General features: G+C 47.9%; 1 protein-coding gene across 3 annotated transcripts in view; it reads left to right on the forward strand.

Annotated features, from left to right (window-relative positions):
• The window catches only part of LOC135396642 (uncharacterized), a 502,925-nt gene that overhangs the window by 90,765 nt on the left and 385,288 nt on the right, over positions 1-26,872 (forward strand). For all 3 annotated transcript variants that reach the window (XM_064627722.1, XM_064627723.1, XM_064627724.1), the window contains exons 2-3: positions 2,372-2,616; positions 7,676-7,795. In XM_064627722.1, the coding sequence (XP_064483792.1) occupies positions 2,372-2,616; positions 7,676-7,795 (365 nt within the window). The remainder of the gene's footprint in view (positions 1-2,371; positions 2,617-7,675; positions 7,796-26,872) is intronic.

A 26,872-nucleotide genomic window follows, 5' to 3' on the forward strand; every position in this document is an offset into this window, starting at 1 on the left:
AACAATGCGGCCTGTACAGTCATGGGGCTCCCGAGATGTGATACCGCTAGACATATTGAAATATATTTTTGTCTCTCAATTTTGTTGCTTTCCCCGCATTTTATTTTCCTCTTTACACATCACCGTGCACGTCGATCTGCACACTTCTCAAAAAGAACTTGACATGCTCCTGGTCAATCCGAATGACGTCTTCTCTCCTGATTTGTTGAAACTGGACGTCGTACTACTTTCTGTGACACTTCACATTTGTGCTAATTAGCAGAGAAAATGTTTTTCCGTGTTAGCGCTGCGAAGCAACTATTGCTGTACACGGTGTACAGGCGTGGACAAAGGACAGCAGGAGGGAGGGTGACAGGGGGTTAGTATGCGTTCTGGACCGACTTCAGGGCTAAGTGAGCCGACATTCATTAGGAAAGTCCGACGGAAAACCCAGGGAAAACCTCAGAGAGCACACCTGGTGACAGGATTCGAACCCGTGTCACGTTGTATCAACGAACGTGAAACTGATTGCGGCGTATTCCCTACAATAAATCGTAAGTGAAAGTAGGCCGAGCTTGCAAAGCAAAAACCCTTAGTAAGTGGTTAGGAATTTTAGTATTTATTTTGAGCCGGAGGACTTCAAGACCTGCAATATCGCAACCGGGGATTTCGCAAAAATTCCACGCGTACGAAGAGTGGATGTTTCTCGAGGGAACATTTTTTCCGGGGGACATATTTTCCAGGGGACATTTCTTCCTGGAACATTTTTTCCGGGGACATTTCTTCCGGGGACATTTTTTCCGGTTCTCTACGGAACATTACCTTGCTAAGCCTAACCATGATTTATTTTAACAGCATTTATTTTGAGGGCGTGTATTTTTAAGCGGTTTATTTCAAAAAATGGATTTTGAAGGGTGGCATTTTAAGCGTGGATTTTTAAATATTTTATTTTAAAACATTTATTTCGGCGTACAGCCCATATAACAGACACGAAGCCGCGCTGCTTGTAGATCCTCCTACGATGTCGTCGTGCGTAATCCGCACAATAGGCACGTTCCGTACTGTGGACGAGTCGACACATAGTACCGTATCGAACAGGCCACGGAATGGTTTGGACCTTCACTTTGGACACAACCAAGAACACGCGTTTGTTCAAGCTCGACCCTCTCCCCTGGTGATTAGTAGCCACAAGGTAAGCTGGCAAGGTCATGTTCGTTAGAACGTCTACGAAGCACACAGGAAAGGAAGTGTTAGGTTGTAAAGTACAGCGCTCCGGCGACAGACCTAATGAAAACGACCTCCCAAGACGTGGCTTTAGAAGCCGGACGTGTGTTCGTCAAAGATGCGTTGACGCGTGATAGGTGAATGAATGCGAAGCGAAGAGCAAGGTAAGAGCCGAAAGGCTGGCAGCAGCATCTTGGCCTTTTGGCGTTAGATCTCATATAGTTTAAAAATGTAAGCACGCCTACACGGTGACGGTGCAAGAAACTACTAGGGATCATTCTCCTTCATATGGGAACGCAGGAAATAAATGGTGACGTGGATATACAGACGTTAGCGCACGCCTGCGGTGTATTAATCCAGCCGTACGCCTGTGAGATGTCACTGCGTACCATCTGTCGCCTTTTCGCTCCGCTGTGATTGTCAAATGTTTTTAGTCCCTACAAAATTTATACCGCTTGAAAGGCAATTGAATGATGAATACATTATTTATTTATTTATTTTTTTTTTTAGAAAATTAAAGGTGGGGTTTTCGAGAAATCGATCCGTGAAGTCGGCGTACTTTTCGATGGTGATCCCGGTTTGCTCCCTCATACCGCCCTAGATTTATCATTCACAATCTTTAACAGCATACACTTAATGGGCTATCTTTCAGTGTAAAAATCACTTCGGTCTAATGTCCACTTTCCCGACAGGATAGGCGACAAAGTTCACACAAAAACGCGCTCTGCGGCGTTTTTGCGATTTTTTCTCACACTAAAGGGCGGTAGTAGGTATCAGCGTATGCCACACAGTTACAGTCCAGTATGTAGAGAACGGGTAGAAAAAATGTCGTCCCCGTCACTTCTACGTAGAGCGCATAGGGTTGTCTTAAACTTCGGCCCGAGTGCTCCGTCGTGCGCTCCGATGAGGCACCGTCGTGCGCGCTTCAATTTTTTTCTCGGCATCCGTTCCGATCTGAAGTTCGAGATTTGTGCCGATGTTCATCACAAAGATGTGGCTTTCACACAAAAAATATATAGCAAAATCGAAGGGCCTCGACGGACGGGCTTGCCTGAATTGAGATGAAAACCATCCAGCTTTGGAATTCAGCAAACAATATATTTTTGCGCATTCGTTTACTTACAACTGCTGATGAAGAAAAAAACTGTGTCCTCTTTCGCCTTCGCAGGATGTGTCGTTGAGCAGCCTTGTGTATGAGCGTCTTCAGCAGACTGGAGGCGCCGCCCTGGTGGAGGACTGCTGCGACGCCTGCCACACTCACGTCAGTCAATTGCGACAGCGAGCTGTGGCCATGCTGCAGTCCTTCGAGCCACCACCAGCTCAGCTCCCTTTCAGAACTGCATCACCCGTGCCACCACCGAAACCGCCTCTCAAGCTGTCGCCGGCATGGCGAGCTCAAAGTGGACATATCAGGTACACACTTGAAAAACTAGGAAATCACCAGACCACGTACTCCTGCGTCTGTTTGCTTGTAAGGCAAAAAAAAAAAAAAAAAGAGAGGAGAAATTGAACTCGTCTCCCGACGTGTTCTGCTACTCCTAACATAAATTCTCACCCCCCCCCCAAAAAAAAAAATACTTCTCAGGTGCTCTACTCGCAAGTTCGCTATCACTATTCACCTGTCCGCTATTCAGCAGTCCACTATTCACATGTTCACTAGAAGTCCACTGTTCACAATTAGCCACTATTCACAATTATTCCAAGATCATGCACGGAGAATCCTAGAAGGTTGTATCCATCCCACTGCGTTGTTTGAGTAAATCAAAAATGTTCCGCTGTAATGAGCTGAATATGTTACGTATCTGAATGCATGCGCGTGTCAAGTATGCAGCCATTGGCAGCTGCCGATTCGCCCACGGCTCGTCAGTACAGTGCAGAGAAGTGTCTTACCCCAGAGTCAGCGGTTTTCCTGAGACGCTTTCAGACATATGTCGGCACAGTTCCCTTAGAAGTCGGCCCAGGACGCACATTCCACCAGGGCGTGAGTCGTGACGTTGCCCACATACGTGAGGCCGACAACGGCAAGCCCCATCACCACCACCACCACCACCACCCAGAGTCAGCAACATGACACATCGCGAACGTACTAGCACATCAGCGTATACTCGGGCATGGTCGGTGTCACGTACTTTTGAACACTGGCCTAGGCCTGTGGTTGCGGCTGCTGATGGAGATAAATATCGAGGGCCAAATCCTATGTCGGAGACATCGTTTCATAGTGTTCTTAAACATGATGGATGCTTGTCTGGCACATTATTGTGTGGTAAAACGCGAATGGCTTCCGTCAGGGTAAGGTTCACTATAGGTTACATGTGGCACATGGTGACCTTCGCGGAACACGAGCGCGCCCAAGTAGAACCCCATGTGTAGAAGGCAAGCCGACAGTGGCTTGTCCGTGCTGCAGCAGATAGGCCCGGAGCTGAAACTCAGTGTTCCGTCTAGCGCACCATACGACCTATTCAGACGCTTTTGCGCCGGTTTCGAAAAGACCGCGCCGTATGGTCTACAGTTTCTCGGTGTCTGACTTATGTCCCCGTTTTCTTCTCATTATCATGTTCTCGATAAAGTTGGGGGACTGGCTACTGAAGCTATTCAGTATGCACTGTTGGTCCGGTCTGTATGCACTGGCACGCCTCCGTAATCTAGCACCTATCAACACCTTCGTCACTGTATACAGCGTAATACACTCCCACATTTCCTACGCCCTCCAAGTTTACGGCCTGACATACCAGTCAGATTTGAATCCACTCCTATCACTACAGTTGGAATAATCTTAATGCTTAAACCTCGTGACTCTGCACTCTAAGAAAAAAAAGGTATGATTTTCTACCCATTTAGGTAGAGCTGCATTGCAACCACATTTCTACTCGAATCAGTTTTACCTTTTGGGTATAACTGCAGAGTAGAAACCAACTACAGAGTAGAAACTGTCGTTCTACCAGCTTGGGTAGGAAATTCTAGGAATTGTGTAGGAAATTCTAGGTAGGAAATTGGGTAGGAAACGTGAGAGAGAGGAGCAAGGGAAAGGGACGCTGCCTCTTATACCCGCGGGGGAGAAGTCGCGTGTGGATTGGCACGGAATGGTAGAAGTACTGTCTTGCTGCAACTTTGGGTAGAAAATTCTACCTTTTTTTCTTAGAGTGTGTAAGCTGTTATTTTAAACAGATGAACATCCTCGACATACACAGTCTCGTGCGCTACAAAGTTGCTCTTCTTACGCGCAAGTTACACCATAATCCAGTAGACATGCTTGCAGTTACACGACGTAGTATATCCTATAACACCAGAAATAACATCCTCCGCGACCAATAACTATGGTTGTTTCTCGCTTATCAACCTCGGATCTAGAATCTGGAATAATCTGCCATCTGCCATCAGGCATATCGACTGCTACCTACACTCTTAAAAAAAAAAAAAAAAAAAAAAAAAAAAAAAAAAAAACGGGTGTAGTACTTTAACTCATTTCCTTGCCACATATATAACACCCTTTTGGCGAGTACAATTACGCTCAAAAGGGTGTCTCCTCACTCCCTCAAGGGAGTAGCATAACACCTTCTCCCTGCCGGGGAGTGATACTAGTCTCCAGTAGGGAGAAAGGTGTTATGCTACTCCCTTGAGGGAGTGAGGAGACGCCCTTTTGAGCGTAATTGTACTCTCCAAAAGGGTGTTATATATGTGGCAAAAAAGGAGCTAAAGTACACCCTTTTTTTAAGAGTGTACCATTCGAAAACAGAATAAGGTTACGTATGTGCTCATAAATATATTAATGAGTATCTCTCATCTATTAATCTGGTATGCATTAATCCATTCTATTATTCCATCATAGGATACCTTGTATGCATTTGTTTTTGGTAATGAATTCATCAATCATCATCTCAAAATAAAGTTGTTCTTTTTTTTGCTAAACAAATAGTATGTCTGCGCATTATGTCCACTCATCACCCATCATCGTCTATTTGTCTGTCGTTGTTCTACACTGTTTCTTCATCATCAATTGATCAGCTGAGCTGTGCGTCTGAATTTTAAGTAATGTGCTTAGCTTGACACTGTCAGCTTATTAGCACTGTAGCTTTGCTTAGCTGTGCGCCATTTTCGACATTGTATGCAAATTATGTAGGTACTTTGCTTCTCTCCTGGTAAATGCCTCCAGAACATTGTGTATGCTGTATATATCCCTGTATATGCGCATACATTGGTCTGAATCAGTGGCGGATCCAAGAGGGGGGCGATGGCCCCCCAAAACGCTAGGTCGCACATGAGTTTTCGCCCTCTCCCCTCCCCAGTTGTGCGCTTCAACAAAGAACCCCCCCCCCCCCCCAAAAAAAAAAAAGAAGAAAGAAATACGGGGTCTGGATCCGCCACTGGACTGAGTAACCGGCTTGCCCTAACAGTCCCGCACTGTAGTCAATTTTCAAGCGAACCACGAATAAAGTTACTTCACTTCACTTCAGTGTGTGTAACGGCAGAGAACACGGAGCACATCCTCATGCACTGCACAAGATAGTGATATCGAAGGGAGAGGCTGAAATTTGCTCTCGACCGTTTATACAATAGAAACTTCGATATAGTAAAGGCGCTGGTTGTTTGGGAACGTAAGAACAGGGACGTAGCGTTCTCGGCACTTGTATCGCTTTATAGAGAGTTGTGCTACAGGGACAGTGTATTTACCCCTGTAAAAGGGGGTATATTAAATGCCATTTCCAGCGGATGGCATTCACACCGAATGTCGTGGAGTTCGCTGTCACACCGAAACATTTACCCAGAAATGACACCGAATCAGTTTGGGAAATTCATTTGCTTTTGTTCAGCTGATAGCAGAGGTGCAGTAAAAAACAGAATCGTCGAATATCAATCAGAAAACGAAAAGAAAAAACGTAGTGGGGTGGGAGTGGGGGGTGTTTAACAACCCCCCCCCTCACCACCACCACCCAAATCGTACCTTTGGTAGTGCAACTGGGAGAAAGAAACGAGGGTGAAGTCCTCTCCCCCACGTAAAGTTCCCGTAGAACCTCTCTCTAAATATTTTCGTGGCTATGCCACTGAATAACCCTCGTTCCCAGTGTACTTTAGCGCCCATGTTTTATGTCGGCCATATTCGTTCGGTGAGGGTGCTTTGAACTTGTATATCATCACGAGCATTTCTGCTTGAAAATTTAGCTTGCACACTGCATTTTAAAAAAAAATTTTAAACCACAAAAATGAAATAAGAAATGGGCGCATTTTCTCGTAAACGATGAGACGGCTAAAGGAACGACAGACACAACTAGAGATGCAGATATGTAGCTGATATCGTGCGGTCTTCGTATCTTACAGATCGTCATTGACAACATTTGCGAATGACATTCATTCTTGCGCTGGGCTCTGCACAGGGCGGACGAATGACATTCAAACGAAACAAAACAACAACTATATTTTGAGATGACGAACAGGGAGTTTCACCGCCAGTGGCGATACGCTACCCGAATGCTGGTGGTGATGTGAGGGATGAAATAATGAGCCCCTTCACAATAAGGATCGAAGTCCGATGGTGTCCGAAAAGGTCAAAAGAGCTTTGAGGGCAAAGCGTCGATAGGCTGGATTTGGCCAGGGACGAAGTAATTTTGATAGAGAGAGGGGGCGAGAGTCCAGCTGATTAAGAGACCCGGAGAGTGCGGTGCGGGAAGGTAATTGGTAGTGTGGGCAACATAGAAGATTGTGCTCTATATCTTCTAGAGCACCGTAGTGACAGCATCTGGGAGAGTCAACTTGCCTCAAGCGGTCGTTGTGATAGCGGTATTGTACTAGGTGTGCGTTTTATACGTGTAAAATATTAAACGTGTATATTCGTGTAGACATTAATATAATAAATATAGATATTTTACGTGTACTCTCTCGCTACGGCTTTCGACAGGGGTCTTCTATACTGTCCGATACCGGTCTCAATGGTTTACCCGCGTACTCTTCAGGACAACATATGCATGCTCCCAAATACGAGGCGCTGGCTACCCCTTCCCAAGAGGGACGTGGATGTCCCGAATATCTCAGACGTTAAAGACAGCACAAAGCGCGTTGCTGAGACAAAAGAGAATCTTTCGCTCGACCTCCGTGTCACGCACAGAGAAGTATCTTCAAAGTAACTTGGAAAATGAGTAGAGGTTATTGAAAAAAAAAATATTTAAGTTACATTACTAAATACTGACCTTTGAAAGTATTTGCACGATACCAAGTTACTCGCAAAAGTACTTAAGATACCTAACTTAAATACTCTACTCAAGTTACTGTACAAGTCTGGTTCGGCAAGGCGGGTGTTGGAGGGAGGGAGGATTGGGTGATCTTGAGGTAGCGTCGTAGTCCTTTTTTTTCTTTGCCCCTTTTTTTGGTGGTGGTAACTGGTAAGTGAGAACAGCTCGTGACGGGAATACCAGAATTTGTCGGGTGACGTAATCAATCTCTCCCCGGTGTTACACTAAATCAATCACTCAATCGCTTTCAGACAACGCTACGCCGCCCGTTTCAACAACAACCGGATTACACCTGCATCCCCGGAGACGACGTTTACTGGACTTCGCGTGCCGTCCCCAATGCCACCCTCGCTTCCGGGTTGCGACCGGAGGTAAGTGCATGATACTGAAAATCTATCTCGGTACAACAACAATGTTGTTGTACACAAAATCTCGTGTCTTCAGAATCTTACCGAATTCATGCCATTGCAATCCACGTATCCCATTCGTATTGTATTCTCCGAAAATATTGTTTCTCTATGTGACACGGAAGTAACTAGAAATTAATTTCTAGTTTTGAGAAGTATGATGTTATGTGGTGCACAATCTACCCAGGCATCTGGCAACGTTCCTCCTCGGAGGTCGATTTCCGTCTCTTCACCACAACTGCTGGCAGGCTTCCAATGTTGGGTGAAGAGCGGAGACGATCGCACTGTTGCCAGGAGAGCGACGCCAACTCTTGATGACGTCATCTACCCTTGGGAAATACGAATCTATGCTTCATTCGAAAATGCGTGGTAGCGCGTTTTGTTCGCTGACGGCATTTATATTTTACTTACTGGGACTAGGCGAAGTAATTTGTAATACGACATAAGATAAATGTCACTTTTTTAAATATCACTTTATTAAATGGCCACGGTAGGCCCTTTAACAGCACACTAGTCACCTACAACGTCGCCCTAGATGCCGGATGCCTGATGGTGTTATACTCTGTGCAGTTGTGTTTCAGTCTGCGAACGAATACGGCGCTTAACCAGCAACTGTTGACGCAACCACAGTCATTACGATGCTGTTGAGATAGAGGTTAAGACAACTACAGAACAAACTGATTCCATGCTGAAGAGCAGGAACAAACACACAGGTCTAAAAGACAGCTGACGCAGACATAAGTACTCTGTCTTTTAGTCCTGTGTGTTTCTTCCTGCACTCCAGCATGAAATCGCATTACTAGCGCGCCGCATCAGTCTGAATAAGCTGGCTGAGGTGATGAGACAACACAGTAATATAAAAAGAAAAGTGGGCGGAGTGGAAAATAGGTTATAAATGAGTTGACAGGTATTTAAAATAAGGATGAGTTCCGACGTGGTACCGAATACGTACAAAGTACCCGATCTGCCGTACCCGAAAAACGTCCTGGCGAAAGTTGGCCATCACCAGCATATCCTGGAAAATGATTATGATAATGATGGAGGAAGGCGATATGAGGTGTGGACAACCCACCATCAGTTCCACTCAGTTTCTCATTAGGGACAGGGGCACGTGATATCGCTTCATGAAATAACTACACCATGCTCACGATTCCTTCGTCTTAGAAGAGTGATGATCTGCGTTATGAAGTAGCTCGCTCGATGACATAACGATTTGCTGCGATTATACACTGCCGATTTAGATGGCGGTGCGCCAAATGCCCTTCTAATGTTGGGAGGTTGAGGTGTTACGTGACAAAGCTATTGTTTATTGCAATTGTTCACCTCGTTTTTATCTTTCGACCGCTTGGTTCTCGAATGCCCCTCTTTTTGTATCAAATTTCCGTGTCTTCACACTTCGGCGTGCTCCAAAAAATCCCATTTTCCAAAAATCAAAGCACCAAGGCAGATGCCAGTTTCAGTCCCAATTTTAGTCGGCATTTTCAACAACCAGAGCAACGTTGAAAAGCGCCGCCCTTTTGCGCGCTCCTGGCATTCAGGAGCGCAACGTTCCGCGCCACCTCTCGCTGGCGTAGTACACTATACACATGGTGCTGTTCCTCTGCTATTTCCTCCATTCCTACTAGAGGGAGACTCAGGCGCAGCAGTTGTGCACACAATGCTGCGAGCTGCCGCGAACCCAGAGTCGTATTGTTTAGAACAAACCTTGTTTAGGGTGAGGTGCCCTAGTCGTGTTCAGCGCATCTCGCTTGTGCGGTTGGAAGCCGTCAACGCCTGAGTGTTTTGATGAGCGATCTGTGCGTTGATCACATTATTATAAAAAAAACCATAAAAGAAAGAAAAATGAAAATAGACAAATACAGTTGTTCACTTTGTTTGTTAAATACGTGGGTGATCGTATCTTGCAATTTATCATGCTTTCGATGGAGTTACTGTTGAATTCCTTCATTAGAAGTGTCCTGTGAAAGATGGACTTGGTGGTACATGAAAGCAGGGCCGGCGAGAGAAATTACGTGCCCCGGGATGGGTCATGCCCGGGTCCCCTCCTCACGTCTCGATAGCATAGTCTAAGTATTTCTACTTTATATGATTACGACTGCCTTTGTGTCGCGCGTGTTGGCTTGTTGAGCTCAGGATCGCGGGTTCGATCACGGCCGAGGACGGTAGCCATGTGGGGGAGGTAAATATATTGCTTCCAGCACCGTTTATCGCAGATTTACGGCGCATGTCAAGAACCCTTGGTCCAGATTATGTGCAGTCTTACCCTGCGGCACATGCTGACTCACCTTATGTTTAAACCTATGCTCCAAATTATTTATTTACACTGGCTGTGCGAGCGTAGTTGCCGAGGATGAAGCGTGCTGAAGGGTTTTTGTAAGCCTTCAACCTGAGTAATGAGCGGTAATAGCTCGGCATTTTGGGCCGCAGAACTCGATCACAATCATCTGATAAAGCGTGAGCTCAGCCGTAGGCTGCAAACTCACGTGAAGGTCGACATGTCGTACTCGATCATGCCGCATCATCTTCTTTTATCGTACGTTGACATAATCTTTTATCGTACAGCTCCCCGCAACCTTAACTTGAATGCGGGGCCACCCCCAGTGGGATTCAGCTGAACTATTGGGAGAGCGCGTTTCGGGCTGTTCCACACGCGGTGTAGAGGTGTCCGTTGTTAAGGGCGAAACGCATTGGACGTTTTCTCAGCGTCAAAACGTCGCGCGTACGCCATGGCCTTGCACGCGCGGCGAAGAAACGCCAGCGAGGCGACCACCCGAAACGCATGGGACGCGTACGAAGCGAGTGACGCGCGCCACTGTTGCTATATTCGTCGACCACAAATATCTGTTAGAACATGCAGCTGCTATTCTTTCCTGTGGTTCCTGCGTTCCTTCATTCCAGATACCATTAAAATGTTCACGTAAGTTTAGTGTGATGGATAATGTCCCAAAAATTTATGCGAGCTGCTCATACGCCACCTTGTCTGCCGCACGACGGCCATGGTTCTGTCTACTTCTCGGAAAACGCGCCCAGACGCGCGCGAATATCTGTAGTCGACAGATTCCGGCGTACGCCCTCCGCGCGCGTTGAAAAACTGGTTTTCACGAGGTCACACGCACGCCGAGCGCGCGCGCGTCCTGAAAACGTCGGAAAAACGCTCCATGCGTTTAGCCCTTTAGTGTAACGTTTTCGAAGGCGGGTGTTGCTTTCTGAAGATGCTGTTATCGAGATCGCGATTGTTTTGCGTTGTTTATGGAGATGCGCGTTAGGTGATATCTCTAATATCGTTGATGTCCGAGGCGTGGGCGTGTTGGCAGCGACGAACGATCTTGTGCACCCGAATGGAATTTCGGTAATGCTGCATGAACTTGGAACGAAATAAACGAGGATAGGCAGAAGTGCATCACACATTTCATCACAGCATCTTGAAAAGCCAACGGCAGCCTTCGAAGTGTTTGAGTAACAACAGACACCCCTACACCGCTAGTGAGCATTCCGAAACACGCTCTCCCATGTCGAACAGTTCAGCTGAGTCCCACTGGGCTGTCTCTGCTCCCGCTCCACCGGTCGAGGCCGCTTTCAAGTTAAAGTTGCGGGGAGCTGCACAACGCCGCTGTCGCAAAAGGGCACACGATCGAGCTCCAGTGGATCCCCGGTCACATCGGCTTTGCTGGGAATGATGCTGCGGACAGAGGAGCACGTGCTGCTCACCAACGCGGTCCGGCGCAAACGATATATTTCACTCCTGAGGATGCAAAACGTATGTTGTGCGTCATCCAGCGCCGTTCAGTTAGGAGCCAGTGGTCGACCTCTGCAGAGCCGACGTCGCTGCTGCACAGAATTGACCCGAACCTTTCTTACCAAATCCCTCCCCGGATGTCCCGGTCGCTTGAAACTTTGCTTAACAGACTACAACTCAATGTCCCATTGGCCAACACATTTCTGTTCAAGATAGGTGCTCGACCTTTGTCGTTGTATTGAACATGTGGTGTGTTGGTTTAGAAGGTTTTTTTTCTTTTTCTTTTTTTGCTAGTCTGGATCTTTGTACTAGACCTGAAGTGGCTTGACCCAGAGTAAGCCGGCTCACGTCTTCATATTTTTTCTCCACCACCACCACCACCACCATCATCATCGTCATCATATTTGTGAGCACTCAGTTGTGGCAAGATGGAGCAGGAGCACCTTGAGATGGTGGCAAAGTGGAGCTGATGAAAAAAACATTGGTAACCATTGGTGTGCCTGGCCTACGTCATTATGACGTTACTATGGCTGGGGCTTCTTTAGGTGCGGAGGCAGTGCGAATCTTTAAAACTCGTTTATTTAACATGTAAGCTGTTCTCGGAAAATAAATTTTGGTCAGGTAGATCGTGCAGGCGGCGGTACCGAACATTACCGTATCGGTCTCATACACAAGTTTCCAGACGCCATAGTCCCTTTAAGACATGTGTGATGAAAGGCATCGTATCGTCGTAAGCATGTATCGTGGAATCACCATATCGCGAGCTTCTAAAGAGGTACAATGCGTGCCGGCTGTATTTGTGTGTAATGAAGTTTCGCTATAAGTTCGTATCGCGTGATCGATGTGGAAAGATTATAGACATAAGAGGAGAACTGTATGTTGCAATTTGAATCCACACTCCTTTCACACATCATTCCTTTTGCAGGAGACGAAATAAGCGTAAAGGACGCGCCAGCAGTTGTCTATCTTTTCAACAACGAGCAAATATCACGTTCGAGCCTCACTCGGAGGCCGAGAAATTTCGCGCGTGCACGCCTATTTTGGTTGGATAACGCTCCTAACGCTTCCTTTTTTGCTTTCGAGCGCCTTTTTTCTTTCTCTTATGGGCATTACGCCGCGAGCTGTCGACGATAGGCAAACCGAAGCAAGGAGAACAAGTGCCTGCGTTGTTTGGCTGTTTGCGAAAAGGATTTTCCAATCCTGCACCGAGAGCGCGCGACCAAATGTGTTGTCGCCCCGCGTTCTTTTAGTACCAGTTCTTCCCCAGCTTTCCGCTGAAACGGATCGTGTCAGCCGGTAATGTGAGACACTTTAGGACAATTGTGCATCCACCTGCACGATTCACAAAGCCCTCCAACATTGACGTACCGAGTTTCAGAAAGGTGGAAGATTGTGCATTGTAAATAGACATCACAGATTCGAAGACGTCCGATATCGAGCTTCTACATTTGGATCGTGCCCACGTTTCCTCTTATGTCCTCGCGGCTGATAACCGAGGCCAAACTATCGTGATCGTCATCAAGTTTCCGCAACGCCTAAAATCACCATCGAACGGTGCCTTTGTTTATTCAACTGGCAGAAAACTGACGCAATGTCATGACTACCATGCACCGTGAATGCCAATACCAGAGTCATGATGTTTCTACCACCGCGAAACACATGCTGGAAAAGGCTGCCTACAGTAAATGTATATTGCACCAAGGAGTTCCCCTTACAGCAGCACCCAGGCATCCCACAGATGTTTTTTTGTTAAATCTGCGTACGTCACGTACAGAAAGAAAAGCGAAGAAAGAAATGCTATTAGATTTAAGATGCTCGTATAATTGAAGTAATAATTAACTCGTATAATTAAAGTGTTCCAGGGAATCTTATTCGATTCCCTGGAACACTTCCGACTCCATATCGCTGTCACCCAATGAGAGCGCAGCCCGCCTAGTTGGAAACTGATACGTCACTAAACGTGAAAGGAAGCCCTTTATGAAGCCGTCCTGTGAAGTCAAGATGGCGACCGTAGACGGGTGCGCCGATCACAGGGGTGGCATCTAATATATTGCTCCATAGACGAAAGCGTGCAGGGCGAACGCAATGCATCCTGGACAGGTCCTGTTCGCACGTAACAGCAAACGTCAACGCACACGTGACCAACCCGTTTGTAAACAACGCGTTTCTTGTTCCTACGCGACGTTTTGGACGTCGTCCGACCACGGTAAATATTTTTATCTGATAATCTCGCAGCAAAACGTCCAGTTTTGTACATAAGGCCTCGTACTCTTGACGACTTCCAAAGATGTGATGACTACCGCGCGTTAAGACTCACTGAGCCGATGCGCTGTAGTACATAAATTAAGGAGAAATGGGCTACCAGGTCGCGGAAGAAGCACAGCATAGTGTTACGCTGGCAAAATACGTTCATCTCTTGGCTTTATGCCGACGGGAATATGTTGGCAAGTGGTAAAACGACATGTAAACAAAGTCACGTGACCTCAAAATGACGTCTTCTATGATGTGTGACCAGGACAAGGTGGCGGTTTTGCAGGAAGCACCCGCTTGAGGGTAGTTACAAAAATGGCGTATTTATGTCACCCCTGTGGCGCCGATGGAACTTTGACCGGTGGTGGCATCATGACCATTTCACCACCACCACCGGCGTCAACGACGCGAACAAACGCAAGTCAAAAACCGTAACCTAACGTCGACGCGATCAGTAAATCGGCGAATACGTGCGTGAGCTTGGTGTATATACGTCGTGCCTTTAAATTTGAATAGTTTCTGTGTCGTTACAAGCAGACAAACGCAAATCCGACTTTGCGAGAGGGCCGCAATGCGCATTTTCGCCTCCGAAAACAGGTGCGAAGAGGCACTTGGCGCGCCGGTTTGGAAACGGCGGCGGCTGCTGTGGCATACCGAAAATCACCAGCGGCGGCGGCGTGGCGCGGTGCACGAGGCGCGACCCCTGTTTTTGGGAAAACCTCCTGAATTGCACGAAAACGCTTCACTGTGGACGATCATTTATTTCCAATTCGTGAAATTATTGAAATTAAACGTAGGGAAACAAAAGACTGCGCAATACCGTACGAAGCGTGTGACCCATTGAATTATTTTCATCGCTGGTAAGTGTCGCCACGATGGCGCAGTCGCAGTCGAAGCGGCGTCCGTTCCACTAAAACTCGTCGCAAGGGGCTCCGTATCCCACAGATGCAAAATCGAATGCTTCTGATTATAACGCTTGCTGAATATATCTTGAACGTATAGAGATCCCATTATTTCCTCGCAAAATTAACGCACTCCTTCTAAAGCACAATTTTTTGGGGTAAAAAAAAGAGTACGTTAATTAAGCGATTCGATACGGTAGTCATTGTGGGGCACACATTAGGAGATACTTTCGATTCTTATAAAATCGCTAACATACAAGTGGGCGCATAAGCGTTTAAATAATTAACTCTCGCTGTCTAGAATGTTCACGCACATATCTTTATCACGGAGGCGCTCGAGCCCTTCGATACGGCTCAAGTTCTCTTCACATGGCCGGCGAATATCTAGCGGACTAAGTTTATCACCACGCAGTCCACAGATAATAGTTTTAGCGGCTTCGTGGCTAAAATGCTTCGCGCGCGTTTTTCATGTATCTGGACGCCCCAGGGTTCATTCCCCAGAAGCAGGCTTATCGGGAATGCCATCACCATTACTAACGCTCAGGAACGAAATGGAGTCAGCAATGAAATCATTTAGCGAACACCAAATCGAACCCTGGAACCAGAGAACGATGAAAGGGAACCATGCGATATAATATCTTATCTCGTGGTAAATGTAATGTGCTAACAAGTATAACGTATATTGCGAGGGTAAATTTGCGAAATAATCTTACTATCGCGTCATGCGATACAACCTTACAGCTCCACATCCCACATTAGGTGATACACTTTAAAGACACAACTTCATCGTGAAACATGCTCCTATGGCCAAATATCATTCCGAATGATAGCGTTCTCCCACCTGTCTTCTGAGCGTACGCCTTTTCTGTGACACGATGCGGTTATGTTGCATGAAAAGGCATACGACTTGATCTATCCTCAAAGCAGCAGCGATAACGATATCAATCTGAATGCCGGTTTACCTTTAGCGTGCTATGAATTGAAGTTCTGTTTATGGAGTGTGCCGCATAATGAGGTGTGACGCTTAGTCTTATGTTGCCTAGAAATACACAGAAAAAAAAATGATTTGGTTCCTCGAGACAGTAGCCGCGACCGGTGTGGAATCTACGCTGCCGACACGCTGTACGTAACAACTATAGTATATTTTTCAGAGCAGAGACAGGGGTCAGACAAGCTTGTACTTTATCATGATATAGTTGTCCGTGATACCTCTCGGTTTTCCTACACCGTGGTATTCATGATATATTTTTCGGAGGCATGCACGAAGGAATCAACGCGACGCGCGCAACCAACACTCCGGCCCGGCTCAAGTGCATAGAGCCAGCTTTAGAAATATCACTTGCCTTTGCTGTGGATAGGTGTCTCCAGTTTCTTCGCACGAGCACGTTGCCTATATTTTCGGGAAATCATCTTTGGGATTAAAGTTGGAGAGCGTGCATTAAAGGAAATTTCGCATTCCTATCCACTGTTTCCACACATATGGGAGCAAGTAACAATTTTATTTTGATAACTTATGATTGGGGAGTTTCATCGCCAGGGGCGGTACTCTACCCCATTCGTGCCCCATGTGAGTAAACGTAGCCTATATATAAAGGTGCAAATAAATAAACTGCACATAACTACGTATTCGGAAAATCGCTTTCAAGCATTGCAAAGCTGGTTTCCTTCACCCAACAGAAAAAGGAACATGTTAGAAATAACTAACGGGACCGAAGCAAATTCGGTTGTTAGCTCCAAAACGAGTAAGTAAACTGAAATGCGAAGACATTTGTTGTGGTTGAAGATTTAATCAAGCCATTTGATGTTAACCTTTCCTCCCTTTCTTTTCTTTTTCTCAATAAACATATCCCCCCCCCAAGCCTTCTTCCTACCTTTTTTATCTGATAGGTACCAACATTCAAATATCGCAAATCCGTGTACAACAACAACAACGACAACAGATAAATTAATGGTGATGAATGGGGAAATGAAACAATGTACTGTACATGGAGGTGCTTGATTATACGTGTATATTAGTAGATTAAATATACTGTGAACAGAAACAACAACAACAACAGCTTTATTTGATCACGATGATTGTGGAGTTTCATCGCTACTGAACAGAAAATCTACGTACACTAAGGCTATGCTTGGAGGACGTTTTGTAATAATTAGCATAAAATGAACAAACGTCTTCCGGTAGCATGTACTATAGACGGGAAAAATTAGAGGCTGCCCGTGGTTCTGAATACTACCGGGCGTCATTGCATGGAGTGAAAGCGTTTATTTAAAAAAAATACTGCTCAGAAACCTTCCCTACACGCTATAAGTACCACTCACCATCGTTCAGATGTGTGCGACGGTTGTGGAACGTTCGGGGAATGTACCATTTGTGGGCTCAGTGTGGACTAGCTGTGTAACAGCCGGGTTGATTGAAGTCGTGATCGGTTATCCATGCGAGTACCGTGCACCGGACGGGCGTTCGCTTTGTTGTTCAGCGTACGGAAAACAACAACGAATATATTACGACGGCGACGACATAAACGTGGAAATGAAATGGATGACCAGCACATACACTCTTAAAACAGTGGTGGTGATGAGGAAAGGGCTCGCCGTTGTCGGCCTCACAGACGTGGGCAACGTCACGACTGACGCCCTGGGGGAATGTGCGTCCTGGGCCGACTTCTAAGGAAACTGTGACGACATATGCCTGAAAGCGTCTGAGGAAAACCCATGAAAAACCCCAAACAGCACAGCCGGTACCGGGATTCGAACCGGTACCGCAGAACTTCACCACATGACACGGTGAAGGCCAACTATTGCTCAGATCATGATCTATGGAAAGCGTGGGGTGTACGCCTTTTCTGACAATTATAACAGCTTAAGTGTCACATAAAGGCGTACGCCTACCGTTTTCAACAAATCAGGGGGCAGAACGATGTCATTCGGGATTATGGTTGGCTAAGAGTGTGCTATGCAGGGAATTTCTGTTTTAAGAGCGTACACACACGTGCAAATGGCTGGCGAGGCATACACCGGAGACAGACGCGTCCGAATGAATGTGAAAGGCACCAGGGATTTTCCCAGCACCCCCGCACACTCTAACACCCCCAAAGATCTCATAGCATACCCTATAATACCGTCTACAAAGGCCAAAAACGCCACAGAAGCAGCAGATATGGGCATCACACCCCCCTACCGGACACCAATCACTCCCTCGAAATGAAAATCCTGGAGGTATCTCTGAAAGGCACTACCCATGTTCGATGTCTTCCGACAACTACATTCCAGTTCTGCCAACATATACACAGTCCCTAGTGAAACACCCCGTCTGGCTGTGTTGAAGAAAATCAGAAAAAGGAGCACCGAGGTTCAATATCAAAAGGCAGTATCATCAGCACGGAGGCGCCATCCGCACATAAATGGCAAAATAACAAAACGGACAATAGCAAAATCCACACCGTGCGACTAAAATGTCTGCAGCAAACCGGTAGCCATCAAGAACTCAATGGATAATCGAAGACCTTGTGTGGCTAGTGTGGCTAAGCATGGGAGCATTTGCTGGGACGATCCAGAAATCGCGAAACGACAGCGAACCAAACAGGCACACAAGAGCGTTCTCAAAGAAAGCCCGCCTCATAATTAAATTTCATCTCTTTTGGGGATCACCCACCGTGGTTCTGTATTTTCCGCGTCATCTCTTTGAGATATCCACAATCGTTTTACTTTTCATCACGCAAAGGCAGCCTCGAGCCTAAGCCGATTTGTCGACTTCCAAGAACCTATTAAGCTAAAAATAATAATAAAGCTATAAGGATGGAACCTTCGACGGAGCTCTTATACAAAACGTGCCCAATGGCTAAATTATTCTTTAAAAAAAGAAAAACAAAACGATAGAAACAACGAACCATAAATGCAAACGACCACCAATTTTCTATTCGTCTTCACGTCGTCTAAAATCCCGATTTGGTTCTCGAAAAAAGTGAAAAAGATGAAAAGAAAAGGTCTTCAGCTGACAGAGCTCGTCCGTTCCATTTTCCTGTTTGCGACGACGTCGTTCAACAATTTCTTTCTAACGGCAGAAAAGGAGCGAGCAGTTTCGCTCTCCCGTTTTCGAGCCTCGGTTGACGTTGTTTCCTCTTTCGGCGCACTTCTTGTACCTTCTCTGCGTGATATATCGTGTTATAAAACACGACAGCGACGGAGCTTGCCTCATTTAACGGTCAAGTTCCATTCTTCTGCATTCATTATCCACGCCCATTTGAGTGGGTTCCTGTTGCAACGTACTGAGCCCTTTCCTAAGCTATAAATACATGGGTGCATGTAATTTGTTTTCACTTATGTTCGAGCGCCTTCGTTAAAAGATTCATTTTGCATTGCACGGAACGTGGCACGCATTTATTTTGCATTGGCTAAAAACGGTGCGTGACCCAGTAAAAGCTCTAGACTAAACATCATTCAGAAAGATATCGTTCTCTTTTCTGATTGTGGATTGATTGATTGATTGATTGAGGTATAAAAAACAAACAAATGAAGATGCGTGACCCGACTAAGTCGGGTCAGGGTACCCCCGAACTCGTGAATAGAAAATGAAACAGACGAACCAACCTAGGCATAAAAAAAAGACATATAAAAAAAGAAAAAGAAACACTAAACAAACCAAACCACAAAAAGGAACGAGCAAGCTCTGCCTGATGAATGAGTCCAGTAAATGAGATAAGAGTGCAAATAAACATAGACTAAATTTACCAACGGCCTTCATCACACTGCAGAGTGTACTCCTTGTTAGACAATCCCTTAGACAATGTGTCCTTAAGAGAGTAGCCAAGAAACACGAAGACTTCAGAGGGCGTCGCCTACAACAACAACAATAAATGAAGTGATGATGACATGGGATGTTTCCCCGTGGTAGCCACAGGACACTACCCCATTTCACAGTGGTTAATATGAGAGGATGAATTATGGTGAGAATGAAGCAACGACAGGTCGGAGTTCTGTTTAGAGCTCTTCAAGGAGTCCAGTGGCCTGCATGAAAACGAAAAGGGAGCGAAGAGCCCGGCACTGATGTTCAGGGGAGCTCCATGGGCCAAGTACTTTGGACAAGCTGAATGGTCTATGGTCGAGGAGTTCAAGTTGGCGTCGAAGTACCCGGCGTTCACACGTGTACCGCTCACAGTCCTCGATGATATGGGGGATCGTAGCTGGGGTGCGGCAAGCTAGGCACAGCGCCGTGTTACTGTAACCCAGCTTAGCACGGAACGCAGGGGTGAAGGCGACGTTGAGTCGTAGACGGCGCAGGAGTGTCGTAAAGCTGCGAGGGAAGCCACCTGGCATCCTAAATGATAATGACGGGTCCACTGCATGGAGGAGCGACCATTGAGCGATGTCATGCAGCCATTGCTGGCGGGCCAAGGGTGACACCAACGCAGACAAGTAGGAGCGCCTATCCCCGTTGGAGAGGATAATGGGCAGGGCTCTGGAGATACGGTGGGCCGCAGCAGCCGCCAAATCTGCCTCTTCGTTGCCCTGAATGCCGGTGTGGCCGGGGACCCACTGTAGCGTCACCCGGTGTCCCTGTTCGCCGAGAACCCTGAGCGCCGTCAGGATACTAACAACCACCGGGGCCAACGAGCCGCGGATGCCCATGGTTCCTACACATTGCAGGGCTGATTTTGAGTCGGTGTATATCACCCAGGAACGGGGAGGGTACTTTGAGACAGACTTTAGAGATAACAAGATGGCATACAGCTCCGCAGAGGTCGACGAAGTGCGATGTGACAGGCGGAACCCACATGATAGTGACTCCTCCGGTATGACAAAGGCAGCGGAGGAGCCATCCGACGTAGACGAACCATCTGTGAACACAGCCGTGCGGCCTCTGTAGTTTGTATCCATCATTTCCAAAGTAGACTGCTTGAGAACCGAAACGGGGATCTGGCTCTTCGGCCCCAGGAGGCCAGGGATGTGTGTCGAGAGGGATGGGCTCGGCAGTGTCCATGGTGCCACTGAAGGGGCGGTCGGGGCAACAGTGAAGTCAGGGATGTTTCCAGATGTTGCTGTAACACATAGCGAGAGTTTACTGTTCTTCCGCCTACGTAGCTTTTGAACCAGAGGATGACGCCGGTGGTGAGCGAGCAACCGTAGGTAGTGTCGGATGGTTTCTCTTCGGCGGAGGACATCGATGGGTATTTCCCCGGCGTCGGCGATCACCATCCGTGTCTCAGCGCTGCGCGGGACACCAAGGCACGTCCGCAGGCTGCGTGCCAGTGTACACCGAAGCTTGTGCTCAGACGTGGCTGATATACCGTGCAATACGGGCAAGCTGTATAGCAGGGAGCCGCGAACCAGAGTTTTGTGGAGCACAAGAAGATCCCGCTCAGTGCAGCCCCAGCGCACGCCGGCAAAGTGGCGAATCACATTCCCCCAGCGCTGAGCCTTTGAGATGATGAAGTCAATGTGCCTTCGCCACGACAGGTTGCGGTCCAGGATAACACCCAGGAACCTGTGAAACTTGACTTGTATGAGGGGGCAATCCCCAATCCGCAGTTGGAACCTCCGCATCTCTCTTCGAGTAAACGGAAGGACAGCGCTTTTTTCGGTGGAGATATCCATCCCCGCGTTCAAGAAGAAGTTGTTGATGGCATCCAGTGCTCTTTGCAACCGATGTTGAATTGCCGGCCGGGATTTTCCAACAGTCCAGATACACACATCGTCCGCATATATGGAGAGATTTACTCTCCTCGGTAGACATTCTTTGAGATCAACCATGACGATATTGAATAGTAACGGGCTTAGGACACTTCCTTGCGGGACACCCTGCGGAACAGCAGTCTTTTCTGTGTCACCCTCGCCTGTTCTGACAAAAATTTGCCTTTGGCTCAGGAAGTCGGAAAGCCATGCAAGCGCTTTTCCAGGCACTTGCGACCGAAGTAGCGCATGCAGAACACCGGGGTGACTTACGGTGTCATACGCCCGCTTGACGTCCAGGAAGACAGCCATCACGATTTGCCTCCGGGCTTTCGCTTCCTCAACAGTAGAGACCAAATCCATCACCGAATCCATTGAACTACGATGCCTACGGAAGCCTGACATTTCCTGGGGGAAAACACATCTCCTCTCAAGCCACCACTCGAGCCTGTGCAGCACCATGCGCTCCAGAACTTTCCCTAGGCAGCTGGTAAGACTGACAGGCCGAAAAGACGCCAGGTCCAAGGGGTGTTTTCCAGGTTTCAGTATGGGAACCACTAGGGCCTCCTTCCACTGAGCAGGGACTTGTCCATCCCTCCATGATTTATTGTAGATCTCTAAGAGGACCAGAAGGCATGTGTCATTCAGGTTACGGAGCGCAGCATAGGTGACCAAGTCCGGACCAGGTGACGACTTTTTCCGAGAAAACGCCAGGGCCGCCTTGAGTTCTGCAACCGTGAAGTCTGCATCCATGTCGGGGTCCGATGATAGAGGAGCTTGGCTAATGGCGCGCTGTAGCTGCACAACATGTTCCTGAAAGCCTGAACATTTCGCCGCCTCGGAGCTCGCTGCTATGGTCTTGCAAAATTCGTATGCAACTTCCTTCTCGGGCTTGGAAATCGAGAGAGACAGAGATCGCAGAGGGTTCTTCGCCGGAGGAGCTTCCCGGAGACTTCGAGCAACGCGCCATACCTTCGCAGTACTGGTAAAAGGGGTCAGAGACGCACAGAACTGCCGCCATCTTCGTATGTCCACGGCCTTCAGGGCCTTTTGTACCATTACGTTTGCACGACGGGCATCCTGAACATCCGTGAGTTGGCCAGATCGCCGAGCCTTTCGCTCCGCCCGTCTCCTATAAGCACGCAAACGCTCCACTACTGGATCTGTACCTGCATGACCAGCAGCGACCTTAGCAGTCGTAGTGGACGACGTTATGCACCGCACAATGAGATGAGTAATTTCCTCTGCTGTCATTCCCGCCTGCACATCTTTCTTGCTCAGGTTGCGAAAGGACTGCCAATTGGTCAACCGAGCGATCATGTGGCCTGCTCCGGGCGCGTACTTGGAGTACGAGAGGAATATGGGGAGATGATCGCTGCCTCTGCCGTCCAAATCCGTGCTCCAAGTGACATGTGGAAAAAGATCCCTGGAACAGAGCGAAACGTCTAGTGCGTCCGTCGAGAAGTCTCGACGCAAGAATGTTGGAGACCCATCATTCAAGACACAGAGGTCAAGATCTTCAATGACGTCGCACCACAGAGACCCCTTGCCATCGCGCTTACGGCTTCCCCACATAGGATGGTGCGCATTTATGTCACCAACTACAAGCGATGGAGCACCCAATCCACCAAGAGCCGACCGTAAGTCATGCATTGTCACCGGGACGGACGGCGGAGCATACATACTTAGAACAGACAATGTAGTTCTTCCAAGCTGAACTGTGCAATGCACAAGGTCGAACGGCAGTGGCCCCACCGGGTGTATCTGCGTTACAGTCAAGTCACGCCGCACACAGAGCACTGTTCTCCACACTGACACGCCGGGTAGACCAAAAACATTGTAGCCACTAAGACGAAAGTCCGGCTTCACATATGCTTCACTTATGGCCAGAAGGGGAGTCTGATATTTCAACAGAAACAACTTGAGGTCCGGGAGCTTCGTGCGCAGACCACGCGCATTCCATTGGAGGAGGGTAGCCCGCCTATACAGGTGTTCCATGCCTTGCTGTTAGCAGCCTTTCGGTCGCAAGCAAGGCCTGCACCTCTGGTAGACCCGCAGTACCCGGAAAAGCAGCCAAAAGTGCCTTGAGAACCGCTATGACCAAGGGAAGTAGCACCGCTGACGAGTCATCACGACTCGTTGCCATTCGACTTGCTTGCTGTCGCTGGGTCGGCGTCACTCGATTCCTACGTGTACTCATCTGGGGGACCGCGGCCCGCTCTGCGACAGCAGCATAGGACTCACGCAAAGGAGACGACGACGGGAGAGGAGTCCTGGCATCCAGCTCTAGCATGGGCTCTTGGTTGCGGTTCAGAGACCGCTGAGTCCGACCTGGGCGACGCTTTCTCTTACGGGACTTCGCCGCAGCAGTCGTTTGTTGTTTGCATGGCGCTGTTTCCACCGGGGCATCGTTGCTACTACTGACCACAGGTCGGCCTACGCTGGGGAGTACATCCGTCTGGAAGCGCTGGATCGCCGATCTCTTCCGAGGACACAGAGAGTGTGAGGCCGCATGTGGTCCGCCACAGTTTGAGCACTTTGGCTCACGCCGCGCAGTGCAATCCTGAAGGGTGTGCGAGCCTGAGCAGATCTTGCATCGTGTGGGCCAGCGGCAGTTGCGCGCGAGATGGCCGAAACGCTGACAGTTATAACATTGGACTGGGCCATCCACGTACTCATAAACGTCATGTGTGCCAAATCCCAAGTGTACCTTGTCGGGAAGCTTCAGGGTGGGCTTAAACGTAAGGATAACGCTCCGAAGAGGAATGTAGCTGTCGGTACCGTCCTCGTGGTAAACATGACGGACTTGCCGGCGTGCAGAGATGACGCCTTCTCTCTCCAGGTATACGGCAAGGTCTCCGTTGTCATAGTCCAGAGGGACATCATAGATCTTACCCATATTGGACACGTAGGAGGACGGTATTGAGACAGATACCGCAATCCCTGCTACAAACTCAAGCGCCAAGAGGTTCGATACAGCTCCCTCAGACTTCACAAAAACACACAAGCTGCCATCCTTGTTTATACGATGGTGGGGGATTGCCTCTTGCGCAGCAGTCCAGACGTCTCTAGCCACATCGTTTGGGTTTACTTTCCAGAAGGAACGGCTGACGTCGACGGGCTTGAACAGCACAGGTATTCCTTTTGGCCGATTCTTTCTATATGTGACCAACGTAAAGCGGTCCCCCATCTCATCATCTACAGGGTCCCTCCCGGGGTTGTATGGGATTGTGGTCTCCGACCAGTCACGGTGCGAAAGCTCAGGATTATGAGAGCCACTTGCCTCTGCCATCTGAAAATCAGCACAACTTGCGCCGATCGAACTTGCAGCAGGTGGAATTGCAGCGGGTGGACTTGCAGCTGGTGGATTCACGGCGGGTGAATTTGCACCAGTTGGACTTGCAGGAGGGGAACGCCCAACAGGCGATCGACTTCTGGATCTCCGTAAGACTCTTGCCTGCCTTGCCGGAGCTCGCGGAGTCTCTCGCCCGCCCTCCATAGGCAGGCTGGAGACCCCACAGGCCCAAGGGTGGACCGAAGGAAGACCTTAACGGTGCAGTAGAAGTATTTCAGAACTAAGCCTAGTTTACAGCTTGAGCGATAGAAAGCGACGTCCGTGCTTAGCGCGAGCGTCACGCAAAAAACGAGAGGGCGTCGAGAAGGGCACATGATTTCAAAAACTGCATAACTGCGTGTATGGCCGGTACTTCGTGACTCACAGGCTAGCATCCAAGAAATTTTTTTGGTGCTGAAATGGCGGTTATCTAGGTGTGCCAGTGACGAATCTAAGATACGGCGATGGTCTCCGTATTTAGTGCAGTCTTGAATGACGTGTGAGTGTGGAAAACGGAATCTGTACTCGCCTCCTTTAACACTCTTCAGAACTTCACCGCATAGCATGCTCTTAGCCAATCTTCACCCCGAATGAAGTCGTTCTCTACCCTGATTTGTTGAAAACGGGAGGCGTACGCCTTTTAGTCACATTTCTGCAGTTATGTGAAGTGTCACGCAGGGACGTGCGCCCTGCACTTTTCGCAAGTCAGGAGTGATAACAGTGTTATGTTGCACAATGGTCGGCCTTCATCGTGTTATGTCGTGAAGTCCTGTTTTCAGAGTGTGCACACAATTCTGCTTTGAGGAGAGAGAGGGTCGTACACGCCTTTTGGCGGCGATTCAAATTGCCACAAAAATGCGTACGCCTCCTGTTTCCAACAACTCAGGAAAGCGAAAGATATAATTCTGCATGGCGGCTGGTTTCGAGCGTCCTTAGTCGCGGAAGGACCGGAAGTCTTCGTGGCACTGGAAGTTGTGGCGGGGGCTTGTTTATGTTTACTGGAGAATGTCAGGTATAGCCAAAAAGAAGAGGAAGAAAAACTGATGGAGGATGAAGGGTGAAGCTGAGTAGAGGGCGTGTGAGTCCGTCGGAAACAGAACAGAGGGGGTGTCAGAGTAGCTAGCCGTTGGTGGCCGCAGCACTGAAGAAGAGAGATAAAAAAAGGGGGGGGGGAGAAGAGAGTTGACGAGTTCAAAGTGAGGCATATGCAAGATGAACGATACTGATGGGACGGAGGTGCACTGTTGATGAGAGGTGCACTAGAGCGGTCTTTCCGCGAGGCCCGTTTCTTGAAGAAAACGAACGAGGTTGCGAGTTTTTGTAAGTCGTTCTGCATAAGAACTTTCGGGGAAGAGCAATTGGATATATTGGATATATATGTAGGAAGGCACTTGGGATATATGACAATTTACACAAAAAGGCGTTCGCCCTTCTCTCTCTCTTCGAATCACAAAATAGTAACCCTACCATTTGTGGCAATTGTTGGAGCACAGCGTGCTATGCGACGAAGTTCTGTTTTGAGGGTGTGACAGCATAATAGAATATAACCACGTGATATGAACTAGTGGGTATCGCTGTGCGTGATTTTATTTTTTCGCATGCACTAAAAGACTGACAACAGTGATAAGATGAAAAGTTCTGCACTATAATCTGCGCTTCATTATTTCATCCTCCATTGTCTTCCCTTACAGAGTTGCTCCAATGACGTTGCTCTCGATGTGCTGACAGTAACACGAACTGCGTGAAAATATGTGCCGGCTAGCTGCTTTTAGTGTCGCCAAGTTCATCACTGGCGGGGATTACCCTTATTACAAATACTTTTTTAAACTTACTGCTCTGAGACTTTGAGCCATATACTGCTATAGGTATACCCCTTGCTAGGGTTCGATTACGCGAGGTAAGTGCTTTACACGAGGCACACACGCACACACACGCGCGCGTACGCTGGATTGGGAAGAATGTACGAAGAAATGAATGTATGTGACACGAAGAAAATAAGCGAATATTTAAAAAAAGTAAGGAAATCCACCATTTAGATGACAACAAAGAGGAGTAGATATAAAAGAATGAAGTGGAGAAAAGAAGAAGGACACGTTGAATTGCTTGCCGCAGGTAGGTTGTTCGCAACTTTCGCGTTTGTTCAACCGTCTGCT

The sequence above is a fragment of the Ornithodoros turicata genome, chromosome 6 (assembly GCF_037126465.1).
Source record: "Ornithodoros turicata isolate Travis chromosome 6, ASM3712646v1, whole genome shotgun sequence".
Taxonomy (NCBI): Eukaryota; Metazoa; Arthropoda; class Arachnida; order Ixodida; family Argasidae; genus Ornithodoros; species Ornithodoros turicata.